General features: G+C 35.6%; 1 protein-coding gene across 1 annotated transcript in view; it reads left to right on the top strand.

The window, feature by feature from the left end:
- The window catches only part of LOC121428343 (large proline-rich protein BAG6-like), a 34,491-nt gene extending 14,070 nt beyond the window's left edge, over positions 1–20,421 (top strand). Inside the window, exons 14-24 of the mRNA XM_041624917.1 lie at positions 296–365; positions 1,009–1,281; positions 2,506–2,675; positions 3,079–3,132; positions 3,267–3,366; positions 4,097–4,221; positions 5,441–5,588; positions 5,858–6,006; positions 6,583–6,786; positions 7,474–7,581; positions 20,028–20,421. Of these exons, the coding sequence (XP_041480851.1) occupies positions 296–365; positions 1,009–1,281; positions 2,506–2,675; positions 3,079–3,132; positions 3,267–3,366; positions 4,097–4,221; positions 5,441–5,588; positions 5,858–6,006; positions 6,583–6,786; positions 7,474–7,581; positions 20,028–20,288 (1,662 nt within the window). The 3' untranslated portion in view covers positions 20,289–20,421. The remainder of the gene's footprint in view (positions 1–295; positions 366–1,008; positions 1,282–2,505; positions 2,676–3,078; positions 3,133–3,266; positions 3,367–4,096; positions 4,222–5,440; positions 5,589–5,857; positions 6,007–6,582; positions 6,787–7,473; positions 7,582–20,027) is intronic.
- The last annotated feature ends 1,910 nt before the right edge of the window (positions 20,422–22,331 follow it).

Genomic DNA, 22,331 nt, shown 5'->3' on the forward strand with positions numbered 1-22,331 from the left:
TTGATAAATGATTTATACAATTACTGATATTCCATATTTTAAGAAAAGAATCATTAAAATACTTGAGGTTTGTCTCTTGTGATCTGTATGCATGTGTGAGTTGACAGATGGGGGTCAGGGTTTGGGTAGACCAAATGAAAAGATTGTTTTGGAATTCAAATATGAATTTTTCATTTGCCGATGCAAATCGGTTCAGTTGATTCAGTTCAATTTCATTCTATTCTGTTCTATTCTATGCGATTCTATCCTGCAAAACTTGATTGTGTATATTTTATTGAATTGTTTTTATTGCTAGGTACAAGCATTCCAAGAGATGATGGGTGGACTGGTTGGTGCTTTATCAAACCCTGCATCAAGCCACAGAGGTAAGAATCAACCTTATCAGTCCTATAACAGCCCTAATATCATGAAACATCATGAAATAAAATGCTTGAAGTGCTATTTGACAAGATTCTAGGTGAATTTGTTGCATATGTACAATAAGTAATGGAATTTACTTAACATTTTCCTTGCTCTGTTCGACAATTGTCACCAAACTATGTGCCTATTATATTGTATTATCTCATTTTATTTATTTATTTCAAATATTTAAAAGAAGGGAAGCTCAATCAGCAACAGGCTGGTTTTCGTTGGGGCCCTTCGTAAACAAACACAAATATAAAACATGATGACACATTCGGATATAAACAAAGAATAGAGCATAATCTCATTCAAAGTCTTTTGTGATTTTATGCATTCTTTGTAACACACACTGATAATTACTGTTTTAATCATTGTTTTCATTTGATTTTCAAAATGAATCATATATGGTCTCCCCCCCACCTTCAAAGATTCAAATTTGGGTTTCATACACAGGACAGAGAGTTAAAGTAATAAAGCATCTGCTTCCTTGGTCATCATTTTATGTAAGTGTCATTTGGTGTGATTTCTACAGAAAATTATTGATTATCCCAGAATTTCATTATAAACCTTACAAGTATTCTCACTCTTCTTGCCTTTTTTCATCAGTGGTTGTCCAGGCCCAGACGGACAGACCGAGTGGAACCACTTCGTCCACTAGCAATAGTCAAGGTAGATCAGGGGGGCAGCAGCAGACCTCTACCACCGGTCCTCTACCAGCCGGAGGGGGTAGACCAGCAGGTGCAGCACCTCAGATATCACTCCAACAGCTCTATACTAATATGATGATGGCTACCCAAGCCAGTGCACTTCAAGGGGCCAATAGTCCCACTGTGGAGGAGTTTCTCAATGGTCTTGATATGGACCATTCATTTGGTGAAGGTAAAGCTACAGGCCACTATTCTTTACTACTACTTCTTCACCTGCTTTTGCTACTACTTCACTTGTTTCTACCCCTACTGGGCATTTCCATAAAATAATAAAGCAATATTGACTGGCCTCGGGGTGATTCGACATATATCACCCAAACTAGATTTATATCGCCCAAGTCGTAGACGAGGGTGATATCAATTTAATGAGGGCGGTATATGTCATTTCGCCCCCAGGCCAGTCAATATTGCCATTATTAACCAAATCAGACATCTAGAGCAAAAATCATTAAAATTTAGATATTTTAGAGTTTAAGAATGAGAATCAAATTTGTCATGTTGAGCAGACTGAGCCTCTGAAATTTACCATTGAGACGTAATTGAAATGACGCATCCTTGGCCTCCGGGAACGCAGTATCCAGCTTTGTCTCAACTTGATTAACATTGTGATGTATAGCACTGCGCGGTTCAAGGACGCATACAAAAACGCGTAGAATACTCGGATGTTAATTCTGCCTTATTGCCTGCTACATTTCCAATTATTTTCTCATTGACTTTCCTGAGCGGGCAATAAATTAGGTCTGTGGATAAACAATTGGAAACTTATTGACAGACCATTTGATCACAGTCATAAGCAAGCAATGATGTATTAAAGTTTCCCTGCTCAGATGTCTGATACGGTTAATAATAAACCTTTTTGTATGTCAGACCCAATTTTTCAATGTTTACCTTTTTAAAATTTCTACTCAAGCTATGATTTTAATACATTGCACTTTTTCTAATGTATGGATGCTCTTCTACTGTACCATGTTCAAATTGTTCAACTTGTTCAAAACAGAAATATTAATAGTAAATAAAGAGGCTTTAATAGGAGGAAATTATAATTTGAAAAAAATGTTTCGGCATTACTCCTATGTGTTTTTTTAATAATTTTCATAATTAAAAATTGCATGCTCGATCTGTAATGAAAATCATAAGTCAGAAAAAATTGGAACCAATGGGATTCGAACCGGCCATCTACTGCTTTCCGGGCAGCGACTTAAACATTAATGTAGAAAATATAGAGAAATGCTTATGATAATTATGTTGGTCAGTACAATTTTATTTTTGCCTAATTTGAATACAAATCAAATTTGGCAGATTTTATGAAGGTTGGTCAGATTAGAGCAAAGAAAGTTTCTTTTTTTTCTCCTTTTTGGTTGCTGACCAACCATCATATCTTCTCTCTCTTATCCAGGTACTGTCTTAGAGCTTCTTGAAGTCCTGCAGAGGAACCTAACCATGGCGGACATGGTTGCTCTGGTTGTGGGTACCATGGCTCCTTTAGGTCGTATCCGGGCTCAACTACAAGAATTTGTCAGAAGAAGAGTTCTAGATGGGCAGGAGGCTACTGAAGACAATATTCAGGTGAGCTAGGAAACTGTTGTTGAAATGTTCCATTGGGAGTGGAGAAAGTGCATGCATTGTGCGTTGGCAAGCCAGGATCTCATGACACGGGTAATAATGTATCTATAAAGAGCTTAGAGAAGTGGGTGTTTCAGAAAGCCTTTCATTTGTTACGAGCAACTTAACGACTGGTAAATTATGCGCACCAAATTTTCATTTGGTGTGAATTTAGGACCTAAGAAAGGATCACCAGTCGTTTGTAAAATCGCTCCTAAATGACAAACGGCTTCATTAACAACCTGCCAGATGTTAAATGGGTACCCAAAAGGAATAGGTGAGATAGATACACAGATTATGAGATGAATTAAATGGTATTTCTTTTTTAAAATCATTATTACCATTGTAAATTTTTCTTTTCCAACAGATTGGAGTAACCAGGATGAATTCAGAAATGGAGCCATTCATAGAAGAATTTACGGTGAGTTTATGTATTTTTCAAAACCATCTCTGTATTGCCATGCCTGAAGCTGGAAAGGAGTCCTGGTATTCATATATATTTAATAATCATTTTTTCCATGTCCTTAAATATTTTTTTTTTTTTTGCTTTCTTAGAGAGATACACCAAATCAACGCAGTGTGGATATCATGGCAACATTACAGAGGATAAACAATGAAGCAGCTACCCGCTTCATCACATCGACACTTGATGAAAGTAAGCCAATAGAAATATTTCTCTGTAGAGTTTGATTTATTTAGAGGTGTTGTGGCTCAGTGGATAAGTTTTCAGACTTTGAACCATGAGGTCCAGGGTTCGAATCCCACGATGGCACTTGCGTCCTTTGGCAAGGAGTTTGTCTACATTTGACTCTTTCCACTCAGGTGTAGTAAATGGGTACCTGGTAGGAAGGATTTTCTAAAAATATTTTTGCACCCAATCAGGGTAGCCTTGCTAAAGCTGGGGTAGTAGTATGCAGTGCTTAAAAACATTGTAAGAAGCGCTGTATATATGTTGCATAATATTATTATTTCTTATACAGTGAGTTAAGTGTGATTTATATTCATGCACATATTGTTTTATACATAACCTTATTGATGATATCCAGCATTATCTGACAAAGATAGCTAATAATGGAAGCGATTTATATTTCTTCTGAAATTTGCTGGTATTGTTGATTACACACTATACCTGTCATTCCAGTGCAAGCAAATTTCAACAAGGATCATCCATTCAATTAAAGGGAAAGAGGAAAAACTTTGGTCCTAATATTGCTATCCTTTTGTTGAAACATTGTAATTTCTATGCATCATTGTTGATTGACATTAAGATATAATAATTTCCAGAAGGAAATGAACTTCTCCAACTCCTTGAGGTATCATCAAAGAAATAACAAATAAAACCATTAAAAATGCTCATTCTTCTTTATTTTTTCTTTTATGTTCAGGTCTTGCAGACTACCCTAATGAAATCAGAACCATAATGAATACTTTCTTACAACAAATAGCTGCTACCTTCATCTATATACTAGGCAGTGAACATGATGCTGTCAGCTATTTCCAGTTGAGAATGGTAAGATGAGTTGATTAAGTTCTGCTTTTCATTTTCATTAATTATTTCTGGATTTATTTTATACTCATTTTATTTTACTTGATGCATACCTTCCAATTGAGGGAGCATGTCATAAATCTATCTTTTAAGTTTAAACTGTCCTATGAGAAAATAGTTACTTGGAACTTCAAAAGATCCCCCAGGGTTCCCAGCCCATCAGTGAAATCACAAATAAGGTGAGGAAAGGATGGCTGTATGAGGAGAAGGAAGGCCATGACATGCCTGTGTAATAGTGCCAACTTAGTTTTACAATATTATTTTTATACTGAAAATACATGTAATGCACGGCAACTACTCATAAAATAAAAACATGTGAACCTGGGAATGGGTTTAGATAATTATCAGGGAATTTTTAAACTTCAGGGAAAAATCAGAGAATGTTGTTTTCTTGAAAAGCTGGGAACCCTGTCCCCCCCCCCTGTATGAAAAATTTGTCCTTATTTCTCATGACTGTGTCAGAAGGATATTTTCTTCTTCCACCCAGAGTAGGTGGTTGCCAGAGTAAATATGATTATCAAAGATTGTTCAAAGAGATGATTGTAAATGTCAGTTGTACCCTGTGATGATAATAAGATGCCTTATTCTGATGTGGTGGACAAGGAAATGACCATGTTTCTCTTCTTTCTTCTCTTCACATTTTCTCTTTCCATTCATCCTCTTTCTTTCTCACTCTGTCTTTCTCTGACCTTTGCCCTTTGTCTTTTGAAATATGGCTTTTCTTGTTATTGGCCACAGTGTTGAGGTTGGTATCTGAGGGTACCATTCAAATATAATTTTGCAGATTTCATGTCTCTGCCCGTCTTGGTTGGTTGCTGGAGGAATTATATTTGGGCCATCCACCCGTCTCTCCCATTTTCATCCTTTTGATTAAACTAAAGAACCATTTAAGGATTCACCATCCAACTGATCTCAGGGAATGACTATATCTTGGCTCATACATATGCTCAGGGAGTGACTATGATGTGATTAGATTTTGAGGTCAAATATCTGTCTCGCAATAGCACATTGTAAATGAAATGTAGTAACCATATATGTTGGTCTATTCATAAGCATTTCCAACCATACTGCCCTCGTGCAAAGACTCGGACCAATATTGCTGTGGGCAATATATTTGATGTTCCCCTCAAGGCCAGTCAATATTATAATCATTGTTGTTTTCTATCTACTCCATCTTTGATAGACTGCCTACCTATCCCAGGGTAGCCCTGAGCTGAGTGCCTTTGGGATGCCAGTGATTCTAGCCAATGTACAGGCCTTCATGAATGCAAGGACGATCACAGAACAGGACATCATGCCATACATAGTCTATCAACAGGACACTCCTACAGGTATGCTAATCGGCCCTTATCCCTCCATCTTTCCTTTTGTATGGTGTATACCGTTTTCCTCTTTCTCTGACTTAGAGTCATTTGTTTGATCAAATTTTATATTTTCACATTTTGAAAACAAGCTGAGAAAATCACATGGGGTTTTACTGGGTTATGGTCTTTTTGGGAAAAGTATATTGGCGTATAAAAACAGGTCATTTTCTATTGAATGCTCATCTTGTAAATTGTATCTTATGAAATGACACTAAATGTAAGCTGTTTATTTACAGTACCCTCATCAGCTGTGGAGAGCAGAGACAGAGTAGAAGCTACAGCCCAATCTACCACATCATCTGTTGCTATGTCAGTAGAAAGCTGCAGCACGGCACAGGTCAGAGGTCAGGAGGAGGAAGATAAGAAGTCAGAAAGCAGTGACGAGGTTTGTAGATGTTCAAGTCTTCTTAGAATGTAAAAAGTGTTGAGGATCAAGCATTCAATTATGACATTACCCCCAAAATGCTTCTTTACCCATTGATGAAAAAAAAATCTGTGAGAAAGGGATCTTTTTTATAAAGACTTTGCCTTTACAGTAACTACCATGGAAACTTTAAATTTGATTGGCTCTTCAGCCATGTTGCCATGGTATGAAACTGACCCCAGGTTGCATAAAGACACATTTATACAGTTTTTGTGTTGATGTTTTTATAATTTCCAAGAATGACATACAAAAAGAAAACATCCAATACTATTAGTGAATACTTCCTTAGATCCTTTATTCTGATTGGCCATTGATCAGCCCTGATATATTGGTACTTATAATTGATGGCAAAGTTGTCATTAATAAAAAAAAGTTCCAGAAATTCAAGTGCTATTATAAGTCACACTTAAATCTTTGTGAAACACCCCCTGGTCATGTATGATTATTTGAAGCACTAGGTATCAATGCATTACAGAATGAAAAGTTACTGCTAGTACCAAAACAATCTAAAATGATTTCAATTTTTCTTTTTGCTAGACGATGGAATTTGAGGATGCTATCGAGGTTCAGGAACCAGTCCGAACTCCTCAAGATCCGGCAAGAAACCCAGAACCCACACAGCAGCCTAATAGACCAGCAGGAATCCCTATAGGTGGGGCTATAGCTAGACCGATGAGAAGAAGCAGTCCTGTAGAATCCCATGCCCTTGATGAAGATGATTGGCAAGCTCATGTTGATCCAGTAAGTATATTCAAGTTCAAATAATCATTATTTTCTTCCAACGTAGAATATTCAACATCAAATGATTATATAATTTTGAACAAACTTAATGAAAACAACTAAGTAAATTATTTAGGATAATGGTTTTTACTGAGAAGAATGAATACTCAATGGATGAATGAGCTTGTAGCAGAATTGGAGTGAACATGGATAAAGCATAAATCCAGCATTAGTAAATAAGTAACTGGGCGTTGTGGCGTGCGCCCGTAATTCAAGCTATATGGGGAATTTACAAATTAATTCAGAGGTCCTACCCTGGTCACTTCTTTCAGATGGTGACGTTAAAGGTCGGTCCCAGACTTAGTAATCATACCTGATTGATACACGTCTGACAAAACTCAATACACACACACACACAAGCAGAACATGTGACATTGACATAACTAAACTATGTCATGTACATTTAATTTTTACTGACTTCTTACAAAATTTGCTTGATCCCTTGATTCATTAAAGTCAATGCTAAGTTGATCATCAAAGTTGTACAACCCTCCTTCATGAAACACACATTTCAACTGCCAAGTTTGAGATTGAAGATATAATGTAGTGTATAATACGTTAAATAATAGGTTGAACCCACTTTTGTGAATTAAGGCATAAGTTTATGTACAATTACATTTTCTCTCCGTCTGTCTGTTTGTTTCATAGGAATGGGTACCAGTAATCACACAAGACATCAATCGTCAGAGACGTCAGATATCACAGGCGCCTCTCAGCGATGCTTATATAGCAGGCATGCCATCTAAGAGAATAAAGGTAGGCAATATCATTCCTCTATACATGTCAGTAAAATGTTCAAGGCTCTGTCACATTCTTCCAGGCAAGCCTTGCGTGTGACTTGCTGATGACCATTATCGCAACCCAATAGACGTCTATATTGACAGTATCCCGCACGGTGTTGCCTGCAGGAGTGCTCACAAATCTCATTTACCCCAGAGAAAATTTTTGAACATGCTTAAAGCTCTGTTGCAGCTGCTTGCCCCAAACTATACCACAAGGCTTGCATGGAACAGTGTGACAAAGCCTTTATACTTGAAATATAGGTGAATTTGATGAGGTCAAATCATTTGGGACCACAGAAATCCATTCAACTTTTGAGATACTGGCTTGAAATTTTAAGCTGATCGTAAAATTAACTTTGACTTGGGCAAATATTTGACTCATGGACTTTACGGAAGTTTCCCTGTATTAATAATCACTTCAAGAATATTGGAAAAAGAATACAGCAGTTTACCCTACGTTATTTCAATAAGTGTGGTGTGATATGAGTTCACACTCACTACTATGAACAGGAAACATTGTTTGCAAGAGTTAATATTGGTTGAAATACTTTCATGATGTCTACCTGCTTTGTCAGGCAAGCTTTACAGATGCACTCTTACAAAACAGGGCACATTGAAAGCCTCAATTGCAATGTACCTTGGGGCATTATTTGGTGATTTTTTTTTCTTTCTTTTTTACTCTCACAAAATAGTGTGTCCAGTTTAGTCAGTCTTGTTGGAATATTGCATGTATAAATGGCCTGTGCAAGATGTATACAATTTTCCACTCCATGGGTAGCATTCCAACAAGACCTTTCTAACTGAATCACAGTGCATTCTAGATTGGTGTATGCACCCTTGTGGGAATGTATAGATTCAAGGGACAATTTAAACATTTGGTCAATAGACAAATTTCAATTGGTAGTCTCTGCATAGATTATAAACTTGCATAATGGTTTTATGCTGCAATAAGGTGAAGTAAAAGTAAAAGAGAGTAGTGGAAACAAACAATTATTTCATGAAAAAGTCTTTTAAATCAAGGTTAATTGTCACCATATCCAACGCTCCACATTAACTTTTTTTGGTGGTGGCCCATTCGGGCCACCAAAACCTTCAAATAATTTTTTTTGGTGGCCCATTAGTAAAGTTTGGTGGCCAGAAAAATATAAAGAAAAACATTAGTAATTAAAAATGAATAAAACAGACTGAAATATTCTGCAGTCACTACTCACTACTATGTACCACTATTCTTTGTACATCTTGTATGTAAATCGTGCTTGCTTTTATTTTACTTTGCTTATTTTGTGGTAATACATGTATATAAATTGTTCTATCATTGTGAATATGAAATGATTGAAAGAGAATAAAAGAATTATATTGTTCCCAGGTTGTGTGGACTTTTAATCTCCGTATAGACACACACTCATAATGGTAAAGTAAATAAATAGTGCATTTACAAAACAATGATTTTTCCTTTCTTCCTTTTTGATCGTAAAACCTAGATTATGCAGGCCCCAAATCCAGTTTATTTTCCAGCATATTATAGCAGGAGAAAATCACAGAAAATATGCTGCTGAATTAGAACAATGTATACAAGAGAGAAATAAACAAAAATGATTTTTAGAATAGTATATTGAAAAAAGAAACAAAAATTGACAAAAATGAATAAGTGAAATAAGACAAATAAAAAAATGAAGTAAGAAAAAACAAAGAACAGGAAAAAAAATTGAGAAAAAAACAAAAGAAAATGTAAGAAAAATGAATAAGACAAAATTATCAGAAAAAATGGGGAAAATTATTATTATTCAGTAGAAACATGTTCTTTAATCAGGCATATTCAATGGGAAGGGGTATAAATGGTTTAATCACTGTAAAAAAAATGACAGAAAAAATAAGAAAACGGCAAAAGTTATCTGGAAAAAACAGTGAGAAAATTCCTTCCCTATATTTGACAAAATGATGGAAAAAATTCACATTTCATATCAGTAAAATGCCTTCCCAAAGTATTTACTTCCTTAGGAGTGGTTTAAGAAATCATTTATAAACAAGAAAGAAAGAAGCTGTCCATTCAAGACAGCTTCGAAAATAAACCAAATATCAACATATATACAAATGCATGTATGTGGGACTGTGATGTACTCACCTATGTGTTTTATGTGTATTAATGCATTTGGAAATCGGTCTTTTTGAGTCAAAAGAGAGGTCATAATTCCTCCTTTTAATGCTTGCAAATTATCAGGTTTCAGTAATATGGACTGTAGAAGGGCATTTCATTGGTGTAAAATGTGACTTTGATGTAGATTTTCAAAGTTCTGGGGAAGATTTCTTAGCAGTAACATTTCGCATCGCAGCTCCCTGAGTCTGAATAGTCTGCTAGCGCACAGCCAGCTGCAGTGGTTTCACGCATGCAAAGCTCAGCCAGACAGCCGGCACGGCCGGCTGAATAATAGTTACTGTATGCTAGCGGTAGGCCTACATACTGTCATGACTATGCAATCTTTGTGTGTAGATTAACAAAAAAGGCGCATGACGAATTGACTTGCAATTTGAACTGTAGAAAGTTGATAAATGCATGCAAAATCGGGAGAAAAATTGCGCTACTTTGAAAATTATTGGTTGCCCGATTTGGGCCACCAAAACTTAACATTTTTTCAATAATGGTTGCCCGAGATGAATTTTTGGTGGCCCTGGGCCACCGCTAATGTCGAGCCTTGCATATATCTAGATCTAGAACATTAATGTAAACTTATCTTTGTGAAATCATGAAATCTTAGCTCAAAATTGATAGTTCTGATGATCACTAACAAAGAAAATCATATGTGGGACAGTGTGTTAATATTGCTTGGAAAAATACATGCAATTCGATGGAATTCTGTGCTTATTTTGCTAATTTCTCAGCAGTTACAAATTTTCTTCCAGTGTCATTTAGCATATATAGTGTACATACAAACATTTGGATGGTAATTTTGTTGGATTCTATTCGAACTCATTTTTCAATCATTACCACAACTGGTATTTATCTTTAAGGTCAACTTTTTATTCTGTAGATGTTAAGTTGCAATGTTTACTTTCAATGAATATATCTTTGAATTTATGTGCATGATAGATAACTTGTTTGTTGTAAGTATTGGTGTTGTGGATGTTATTGTTGTTGGTGATGATGGTGTTATTAATTCATTGTTTTTTCAAGAGTATTGCTTTTGGTTTTATTCCCATAATCATCATTAATATCAATGTTTGTCATCATTATTATAAAATTAAAATTATTATTCATAAATTTTATTTTGTTGCAATTATCAAGTCCAATAGAAATGGAGGTGTCAGTGGTTGTGATGGCTGTAGAAATATGCATAGAAGTATTAGAAGTAATAAGAAGTAGTTTTTAGGGAGCAGTACTTCCACCCATTGACCCCAACCCCATATAATAATCCCAGAGTACTAGTACCACAGAATGGGAAAGTTTACCTTGGTTTCTGTGCCCATAAAGGTTATTGTGTGAATACAGTACTGGGGGTTATAAACATGACAGATGAGGTTTGGAAAGGTTGTATCTGCACCTGGTTCGGGTTGATGTTTGATTCCTCATGTGTGTAATTAAACAGAATCAACATATTTCATTAAATTCTATAATCTCTTTCTTTTTCTCATTATCTCTCTCTTTGTTTCTTTCTCTCTGTCTGGCTTTTCCCCTCTCTTTAGCTCACTCTCTCCTTTTGTGCCCTTGCTCTTTTCCTTTATATTTTCCTCCCTCTTTTTTTCTCACTCTACATTTATTGCTCAGTCCCCCATAATATGATGACGTTCTCTATTATACCCTATTTTGCACTTTTGAGGTGGTGCAATATGCCATATTTGGGGAAATTTCTTTTAAAGGACAAGTCCACCCCAATAAAAACTTGATTTGAATAAAAAGAGAGAAATTCAACAAGCACAACTCTGAAAATTTCATCAAAATCGGATATAAAATAAGAAAGTTATGGCATTTTAAAGTTTCGCTTATTTTCAACAAAATAGTTATATGAACGAGCCAGTTACATCCAAATGAGAGACTTGATGACATCACTCACTCATTATTTCTTTTGTAGATTATTATATGAAATATAAAATATATTGATTTTCTCGTCATTGTCATGTAAAATTAAGTTTCATTCCTCCCTAAACACGTAAAATTCCATTTTAACATTTTGTGCTTCAGGCAAGGAGGTCCTAATTGTCAAATTCGTAAAAATGAAAATATTGTATAATTCAAACAATAAAAAACAAAAGAAATAGTGAGTGAGTGACATCATTGACTCTCTCATTTGGATGTAACTGGCTCGTTCATATAACTATTTTGTTGAAAATATGCGAAACTTTGAAATGTCATAAATTTCTTATTTTACATCCGATTTTGATGAAATTTTCAGCATTTTGCTTGTCTGATTTTGCTCTATTGATTCAAATCAACATTTTTCTGAAGTGGACTTGACCTTTAAAGAGTTTCAAGCAGAAATTCTGTCCTTTTTAAAATGGAAATTTTATTTTGAATAGATTTTGACATGTTCAACCAAAAGTTCACAATTCACCCTTTTTCATTTTGTTTTCTCCTGTTTACACTTTTCCCTTGGTTGTGGAACAGGGAGGGAGGCAGATCCCCCCCCCCATTTGTATGCTAGTGGTGGGTATTATCTCCCTATGAATGCCTCTTTAATGGCCTTCCATACATTCATATGTATGCAGCCATCACTAGAGGGCACATGAGAGTAATTCAACCGCGCGCAAAGCATGCCGGACAGGCGTAAGTAAAGATCACATGACTTTATTGATTAAAATAATTCATTAAAAATAGATTAAATGTTTGTATATCAAAAGAAAAACGATATAGAAAATGCTACGTTCATACTCTTTCATAATTAAGGCGTTTGGGGAGGCTAGACTGCATTTTTGTATTTCATTTTAATTATTATTACCCACAATGCAGTTCTGGTTATTGTGGCAATGAACTGGCCGAAATTATGGTTAGTCTTATTTTAGGCCATTTAACTTTTGATTGAGCTGGTCAAGTACCTGTTTAACATATCAAGTCTTATTGTAATGTTAATTGTGACTAATGTCAGTGAATTAAAGCAAAATCTATCGAGGGATTGATTTTTTTGATGAGCTATGATATAACACTTGAGTGAATGGGGGTCTGTAATACTCATGTGTGCCCTAGATATCTGGTAGAAGCAGTATCTCATCACATTAGTTGAACAATGACACCTGTTATTTGTACAGTTGGAATCAACCCGAAGCTAAGTGGTACAGGTATTATTGTTAAAACAAGGATTTAAGACAGTTGCACTGCCTATAGATGTTTGGTAGACATTGACTGTTTTAGTAAATTCTTGCTGTTTTGGTAACTACTTGGAGAATGTATCTCTTATCAATATTTTCTGTTTTCTTATTGATTAATCTCCTGGGAAACGATGTAGAACTTCCACTATTCAGTTCTTTAAATCTGAAATAAAAAGTCCATTTCAATTCATGAATTAGCTGGTTATGACAAAATAACGCTCAGAGATAAGTAACAACGATTAGGATAAAGGTCATGAAGTTCACATTTCTACATGTAGGTATCCATTAACACTAATCTTTGTAGCATAAAGAAATATATATGCTAAAATGACCTCACACATGTATCTTAATATTTAAAGGTCAAATCCACCGCAGAAAAATATTGATTTGAATCATACAGAAAAATGAAAATAGCAGTACGCTGAAAATTTCATCAAGATTGGATGTAAAATGAGAAAGTTATGACATTTTAAAGTTTGGCTTATTTTTCACAAAACAGTTAGGCCTATATGCACAACCCAGTGACATGCGAGAGAGAGTCAATGATGTCTGCCTCTCACTTCTTTTGTTTTTTATTGTTTGAAATATACAATATTTCATTCTGAAAGATTTGACAGAGGCCCAACTTGTTTGAACTATAAAATGTTAAAGCAATGGTAATTCCAGATAAGAGGAATAAAACTTTATTTCACCTGATCATTAGGAAAAAATCAGAATATTTCATTTACTAAATTATAAAACAAAAATAGTGGGTGGATGGCATCATCATTCCCCTCATTCCAGGTATGCCAAGCAGAATATGCATATAAATATTTTTTTAAATTAAGCAAAACTTTTGTTGTAAAATGTAACTTTCTTAGTTTACATCCCAATTTGGTGAAATTTTCAATGTTCTGCTTGTTGGATTATTTCTTTTTATTCAAAACAACTTTTTGTTGGGATGGACTTGTCCTTTAAGATTTGCAATGTAGTCTCATAAGACGGAATGCAAAATGGCATGTAGGAGAGAGAGAGAAAGAAAAATAATTTATAAGCTTCTTATGTAAATTCTGCCTGCTGAATTGAGCGTACCTGAAATCTGACACTTTAGAATACATCAAAACTGATTTAACCTGATTTTTTAAGTTCTTCCCAGGTTCACGTAATTATTTGTGAATGCCTCCCTTTTGTAAAGAGAGTATTCAGAACTCTCAATCATTCTAAATTGCAAGGATAGTATCAAAATGTAACATAAAGTGGTATAATTTCAATAAGATTTTCTTATTTCTTTGATACTTTCACTGAACAGACCTGTGCACTATCATGGGAAAAGCAAGTTCTCTCCTATTTTTGAGCAAAATCATACCTATATTACAATCAGAATTGTTGGGATGTTAACTATTGTATTCTATATGAGCTCATGATTCTCTTTAAAGGTCAAGTCCACCTCAGAAAAATGTTGATTTGAATCAATAGAGAAAAATCAGACAAGCACAATGCTGAAAATTTCATCAAAACCGTATGTAAAATAAAAAGTTATGACATTTCAAAGTTTCGCTAATTTTTAACAAAGTAGTTATATGAATGAGCCAGTTACATCCAAATAAGAGAGTCGATGATGTCAGTCACTATTTCTTTTGTTTTCTATTGTTTGAATTATACAATATTTCAAGTTTAACGAATTTGACGATTAGGACCTCCCTGCCTGAAACACAAAACGTTAAAATAATGGAATTCCACGTGTTCAGGGAGGAACGAAACTTCATTTCACATGACAATGACAAAAAATAGAAATATTTCATATTTCATATAATGAAATACAAGAGAAATAGTGAGTGACTGTTTTGTGAAATGAAGCGAAACTTTAAAATGCCATAACTTTCTTATTTTACATCTGATTTTGATGAAATTTTCAGTGTTGTGCTTGTTGAATTTTTCTCTTTTTATTCAAATCAAGTTTTTGTTGGGGTGGACTTGTCCTTTAAGAAGAGCTTTATTGAAGGAATTTATTTAAGGAAACCCAGTGCCCTCCAAATCTCTCATTTTCCCCCCCATACCACCACCTGTTTTCATTCATCTAATATTTATGACAGGGTCCTCTACAATCATTGATTGAATGAGAATATATTCCTTACAAATGTTTCCCTAAAGATTTATCATGAGTTATGTCTCCCTAAAGGTTTACTAACCTACAAGGTTATATGGTGAAGAATGCTAGGGTTTTGTTTTCAACCATGCTTTTGTACAATTTCTGAAAATACAGTGTACTGTAAATTCATATGAAATGGCATATTGGCATTGAGTTCTGAAATTCATCCAAGGAAATTGTACCTGTCATATTGTTCAATCATGACCCTATTGTCAAATTGGTCTGAAGCACACTAAAAAAAAACATGTACCCTTTGACACGAACAGAAAAAAAAACAGAAAGTGGTACTGATGAAAACAACTTTGCTATTGAAAGCCAAAAGCTAATGCATGGAATACTTTCCTATATGGAAGTGTCTATGGTGTAGCGGTTCTGACTCTCGCCTTGCAATCAGAGGGTCGTGTGTTTGTTTGAATCCCACCACGGCCTAGCGTCCTTTGGCAAGGCTTTATCCACACTTTGCCACTCTCCACCCAGGTGTTAAATGGGTACCTGGTAGGATGCGAAAGCCTATGTAGTATGCCTAGCAATTAAGTCTTGAAATGCTTGTTCGAATGCTCCACAGGGAGTGGAAAAAAAGTATACATTGTGTGCCGGCATACCAGGATCAGATGATTGGGGTAATAATTGCAATGAAAAGCGATTAAAAGCAAAGTGTAATAAGCGCAATATAAATGTAATTATTATCATTATATCAGAAAACATAGGTCTACATAATGACTCTGACAGCGTAGGAAATACAGGAAGGTGACGGGCGATTTTGCCCTCATGACAGCCCAGATCGCCCCTAAAATTCTCCAAAATACCTACTTGGGGGCGACCATTCTTTCCAGAATCGCCCCAAGATCTGTCATAAACAATATTCAAGAGTATTTACAAAACCATTATTCTAACTATGTGGTTGGGATAATATTTTCATTCCATACTGAAACACCTGACATGCCTGGATCTTTGTTTTTATACTAGTTGGCATTTTAAGACTCGTTTTCTCTCTCGTGGCAACCCTTTCCCCAAAAAATGTTTGTGTCATCCCTAACTAAACTCCTACGTAGTACCTACATGTAGCTCAGGCAAAACATGGTATCACCATGGAAATTGTCAGATTTGTTGATTCTGCTTTTTGCCTTCCCTTTAAAGTCATTTCTGACATCATGTTGATTTTAATAGAAGCAAGGAAAATTTTGAGAAATATTTCTAAAGGCTCAACAAAAATCAAGCAAAGAATAACTGAAGTTTTCAAGTTTCGAGTATGTCACATTACTTGTGAGTACTGAGTCTTAGCATATATAATATCAAAAGCATTATCAATAAATTCTACTTTTCATGGATCTACATGGAGATGACTATATTTTGGCATATAAGCATGTCTGGAATAGTTACTCTAACTAGTAAAATTGTCTGAAACCTTATCCTAGAATATGACATTATATTGAAGTTAGTTTACATGACATATGAGCAGCTGATTGCATGTGATGTCTTAAAATAAAAACTAAAAAAATCAACAACTTTCTTATTCTTTGATCGATTACCTCAACCTTTGTATGTTTCTCTAACATTTCTTCTTTTATTAAAACCAACATGATGACAAGGTGAACTTTCCCTTTAATTTCTAATTTGGGCAAAAATTTTACGAACTTTTTTTGTCTTATGGCAAGAGTGAAGTTATGCTATAAAGTAGGCCGAACAAATTAAAGAATAACAAAGAGTTGCCCTATAAAAAAAGAATATCTCACAACTTTGACTGCTGGTGTTTCAAGTGTTTTGAGATGATTGATACACATGATGCTAGTTACTTCTGTGTGATGTTTCCTTTTAATAGTGTTTGTAATATACTTTAAACTATATACCCTAAACTATATCAAAGTCACACCATAATTTCTTGTTATTATTTTCATAATTCATCTTTGTGAACTGATGCCCATCTTTAATCTGATATTTTCTCACTTTTCTCCAGAAGTACTTCCAGATTTTCTTCTTTAGCTCTACATTTAGATTTTAGTTGAATATTGCAAGGTATATATTTCTTTTAGTGTGATAATGATCATCTACTTTATATACGCCTATGATTTACTAATATTTCTGAATATGTAGGCCTATATTTCAGGATTTTGGAGCAATTTTTTTTAAGGATTTGGCTAGTGGGAAAGCACCTTTGTTTCATCATCATCATCACCACCACTATCACCATCATCATCATTATCATCATCATTATTATCATCATCATCATTATCATCATCACCATCATCGTCATCACCATCATCATCAATCATCATCATCGGAGTCGTCGTCATCATCATCACCATCACATTCACTATCACCAATATTGTCATCATTATCATCATCATTATCATCAAACTTATTAATGAATAGTCACATCGGCCAGACTGACAAAACTATTACTTTATTCTCAATGACAGACCATTGGTTGGTTTGGTTTGAGTGTCCTTGATATGACTGGAGTATTGCTCCTTGATTCATCTAATTGAAAGCATGGCCAGCTGTTTTCTGGGTCCAAGTTTGTCATTTTATTAGGTATCATGCTGGTGGAAGTCAAAAGGGCATTGGAGAAGAGTTGAGGGATTTCCAGAAAACAACAATCTTGTTGGATCCACCTGTGAACAATAATCGCATGCCCAGTTTACTGCATGCTCATTGTCAGTGTTCTTGTTAACTAGTGGTTTCAACTTTAAATACATAATAGCTAATCTAGTCCATAATCAAACTTGTATCGGACTCGACTCGGGAGTGTTACTGGAGACCAATCCCTTTTGAGTGAACTTTAAATCCTTATACAGGGCATTATAACTTTCGGGATGAAACTATGCATCTTTTTAGACACTTAAATCCGAAAGGAGATGAATCCTCCCTCAAAAGATGCAAATCTGTCTCCAAATTTAGTGAATTCGTCAAGGCCTAAATACTAGTATGAGAAGAGTGTTGTTCAGGTCTTTTGGACCAGATTCTTATTTGTTTTTTTGCATTTAGAGAGTAGGTTGCACAATCTTTTTATTGGTTAAAAAAAGAAAATCAAACACTTATTTGTAATTGGTGTTTAGTTTTTTCTTTGACGAAACAAAAAAAAATAGATAACTCTTCTCATTTCCTATTACTATTTTTGCATTCAACCAACATATTATTTGAGACTTCCCTCTCCGTTTGTTTTCACGCAAGGGGCTAAGCTAATTGTGAGCAGCTATGGCCAGCCAGTCATGTTACCAATATTATATATGCATATTATCCACCTTGATTCTAAATTACAGCTCTACACTACTGTAAAATAGAGAATTTAATGGGGTTTTTTTCATTGTCTCACCTGCGAAGCAAAGTGAGACTATAGGCGCCGCTTTTCCGACGGCGGCAACGGCGTCAACATCAAATCTTAACCTGAGGTTAAGTTTTTGAAATGACGTCATAACTTAGAAAGTATATAGACCTAGTTAATAAAACTTCGCCATAAGGTTAATCAAGTATTACTGAACATCCTATTAGAGTTTCATGTCACATGACCAAGGTCAAAGGTCATTTAGGGTCAATGAACTTAGACCATGTTGGAGGAATCAACATCGAAATCTTAACCTGAGGTTAAGTTTTTGAAATGTCATCATAACTTAGAAAATATATGGACCTAGTTCATGAAACTTGGACATAAGGTTAATCAAGTATCACTGAACATCCTGCATGAGTTTCACGTCACATGACCAAGGTCAAAGGTCATTTAGGGTCAATGAACTTTGGCCGAATTGGGGATATCTGTTGAATTCCCATCATAACTTTGAAAGTTTATGGATCTGATTCATGAAACTTGGACATAATAGTAATCAAGCATCACTGAAAATTTTGTGCAAGTTTCAGGTCTCATGATTAAGGTTATTTAGGGTCAATGAACTTTGGCCGAATCGGGGGTATCTGTTGAATTACCATCATAACTTTGAAAGTTTATTGGTCTAGTTAATTAAACTTGGACATTAGAGTAATCAAGTATCACTGAACATCCTGTGCGCGTTTCAGGTCACATGACCAAGGTCAAAGGTCAATGAACCTTGGCAAGGTATCAATGCTCCGGAGGGGCCACTTCCATTGACGAGTGGATACCGTGCGCGACCACGGGCTCTTGAAAAGCACCCTAAACATGTATTTTCCATATTCTGAAAATGCACCCCTTAACAAATATTGGCGTGTGAAACCCTACCCTTAACAAGTATTGGAAACAAATACAATTGGCAAGTGTTCCCGGAATTGAGCCCCTAAACAAGTTAAGCGATGTATTTTCCATATTCTGAAAATGCACCCCTTAACAAGTATTGGAAGCAAAACGATACTCTTGGCAAGTATTCCCTGAAATTAACCCCTAAACAAGTTCAGCAATATTTTATTGATACTTCAGGGATCCGTCGGTCGCTGGTTTTGCCTTTACACATCATTATTTTGGTTCAGTATGGCCCCACCTTCCACACCTCGCGCAAATCAGACTCTAAACACATAGTGTTGGGGCAAAAAGGACATCCTTTATAAAACATTTTGAATTTGTTTTATCTTCCCCGCATATTTGACCCTAAACATGTATTTTTTTCTGAGCGAAAGAGATACCCTTTTAAAAATATTTTTGTGTTTTTGACACCCTTATCACGTTACGTACGTAACGTGCCCTATCTTGAAAAAGACATCCTTTTTACGTGTTTTGGGGTCGCGCATGGTATCCACTTGGCAATGTAAGTGCCCCCCCCCCCCCCCCGGATCAATGCACACTTTGCGATTCTTTAACCCAGGTGCTAAATGAATAGTAGGATGCAAAAGCATATGCAGTATGCCTAACAAGAAAGTCTTGGAACTCTTGTTGGAATGCTCCCCAGGGAGTGGAGAAAGTCATTGTATCGTGTGTGTGCATGCCAGGATCCAATAACCAGAGTAAAACTATATAGATGTAAAGCACTTCGAGACCCAATGTAATTAACGTTATAGAAATGTTACACTTAATATTATTATTATTTATTCTGTAGCTCTCTCAGGACAGGAAACCAGCAGTAGGTCACGACACTCGTCCCCTTGTCTCTAACATCCTCCAGAGGGCGATACGTTCGGTAGGCGCAACCTCGGTCACCAGCGATGAGCGTTTGATGAACGACATCCAAACAAGTCCGGGGCTCTCGGAGGCGTGCGATGAACAGATAAAGAGTGCCATCAGGCAGCGTCTGCGACAGGATCCGGATTATGACGCTCAGAAGTTTCCTCATACGGAGGAATATTTCCACAAGAAGTGAACTTTATTATAAGACTGTGAGGATATAGACATTTGATCACTCGCACATGATTCTGTAACTAGCCTGTTCTGTATAATCTGTGAAAATAAAAAACAAGGAGATGTATTGCATTCTTGGTCGGGAAATGTTTCATTTTGTGCATTTCATAAAAAATTAGTAAAAAGTGGTAAATTCCATAAAACATGTATGTCTGACCCCTATATGTGGGACCTTCATGAAATTTTCTGTCTCTGATTTCTTGTTCTTTTGACAGTCTGTAATATTCTCAAAGGACCATGACTTGGTCAGGTTATGAAGTAAAGTAAGACTTGAGAAAAGTGGGGGTCGGACGTACATGGTATTGAGTACTGTGGTTGACCCCCGGTGGGGTCACTCAATATGACTTGGGGACCGCATGACCGTTACCAAAATCGCGGGAAAAGGGGTCAATTTCATGGAACGTCCGCGGACAGAACACTCCTCGAAGTAGTGAAAATAGGGGTGCTCACCGTCCTCGATCTGATGGAAATAGGGGTCAGGAAAAAGGGGAGAACGATTACGGGAAGTAAAATCCGTCGCCGAGTCACCAGCCGCAGAGGGCGCGCGCATCATGCTCTGTATCTTTATATGGACAACTCTACATTTATTTTTACAAAGAATTCTACTTTTCTTATTTTTCAAGAAAAATAAAGTTCTTTTGGATTATTGTATCAGTATGACTTGGCTCTTGGTCATCTTTAAGGACTGAGCACTCTGACGCCTGTGTTGCAATTTCCTCTAATGAGGAAAGGGTGTTAAATGCCCTGTCCTTGAAATATGGTAAATAGGGGTAAATTTGCGAAATGGGCAAAAGTGTCCTTACAATCTTATAATTAGGGGTGTTTCAAGGTACCATTTTACCGCAATTTTGTCCTTGTTTTGCGTGAAAATAGGGGGGTAAATTTCACAAAATGTCCTTGAAATTGACTGCAATAGGGGGTCACTTGCATTTGTGGTAACGGTCATACGTGTCCCCCTCTGCGGCTGAGTGACCCCACCGGGGTTGACCAATCTCTAAAAATTAACATGAAGGAGTTACATCCACTCCTTGGAAGTCCTTGAAAAGTTCAACTTGAAAGTCACAGATTAATGACCAGATAGTCAGCAATATGTAAAAGTGTTAATTTTTATTCTTAATGTCCAACTATAATTTGCTGGAAATCAAAAGCTGGTAATGCATCACTATTGTCTCAAGCCAAGGACTTCTATTCTCAGGTCAAGTTTGAGACTTTTGAAACTTTTTAATGGTTATCCGTTTATTTCTCTAAGATTTTTTTTTTTTTTAAGTCATATTATATGTTCTCGCAAACTGTTGAAAAGATCAGTCTATGCTTGATGAATATAAGCCTAGATTTTTCTTAGGAAATGTCCAAGATTTTATATCCAATTGTTAATGTTATTGTGAAGCTTTTCAATAGTTTTAAATCAAAGAAGCTTGCATGGACTAAAGGATCAGCCAATGTACCTTATAATGTTTCATGAAAGTTGTCAGCATTGACTATTAGCTCCAACAACTTTCATTTAATTTTATTGTTTTTCGACTAATTGAGAAGCACTGATTAATCATATTTACAGGGATATTAGTAATATGCTGCTCTAAATATAATACAAGTATTGCTTAGAGTTTAGACAAAACGTCATATCTGTCTCCAAAATTATTTCAACTTATATGTATCTACACTCTAACACTACAAGTTGTTTAATGTCAACGTTGTCAAAAGCTGTGACATTCTTTTCCCAATTTCTCCAAATGCAAATTTGAAATTATTTTGTTGTATGATTTTCATTTGTCATGATTTGTAAATGTGCACAGCTTGGATTTTTATTGAATTCAATATTTTATATATCTTCATGAATCTTAATTCTATGTAGTAGGTTTATGGTCTGGTATTTAGGGAGTTGGCTTCTGTTCATTGTATGTAGTTTTGTTTTAATTGATTAAAGTCAACACAAACTTGATTCAATACCAAGAAAACAAAATAGTGTCAAGCAAAAATATAAACAGATGAAAGTAGCATTTTATTT

The sequence above is a fragment of the Lytechinus variegatus genome, chromosome 15, assembly GCF_018143015.1.
Source record: "Lytechinus variegatus isolate NC3 chromosome 15, Lvar_3.0, whole genome shotgun sequence".
NCBI classification, from domain to species: domain Eukaryota; kingdom Metazoa; phylum Echinodermata; class Echinoidea; order Temnopleuroida; family Toxopneustidae; genus Lytechinus; species Lytechinus variegatus.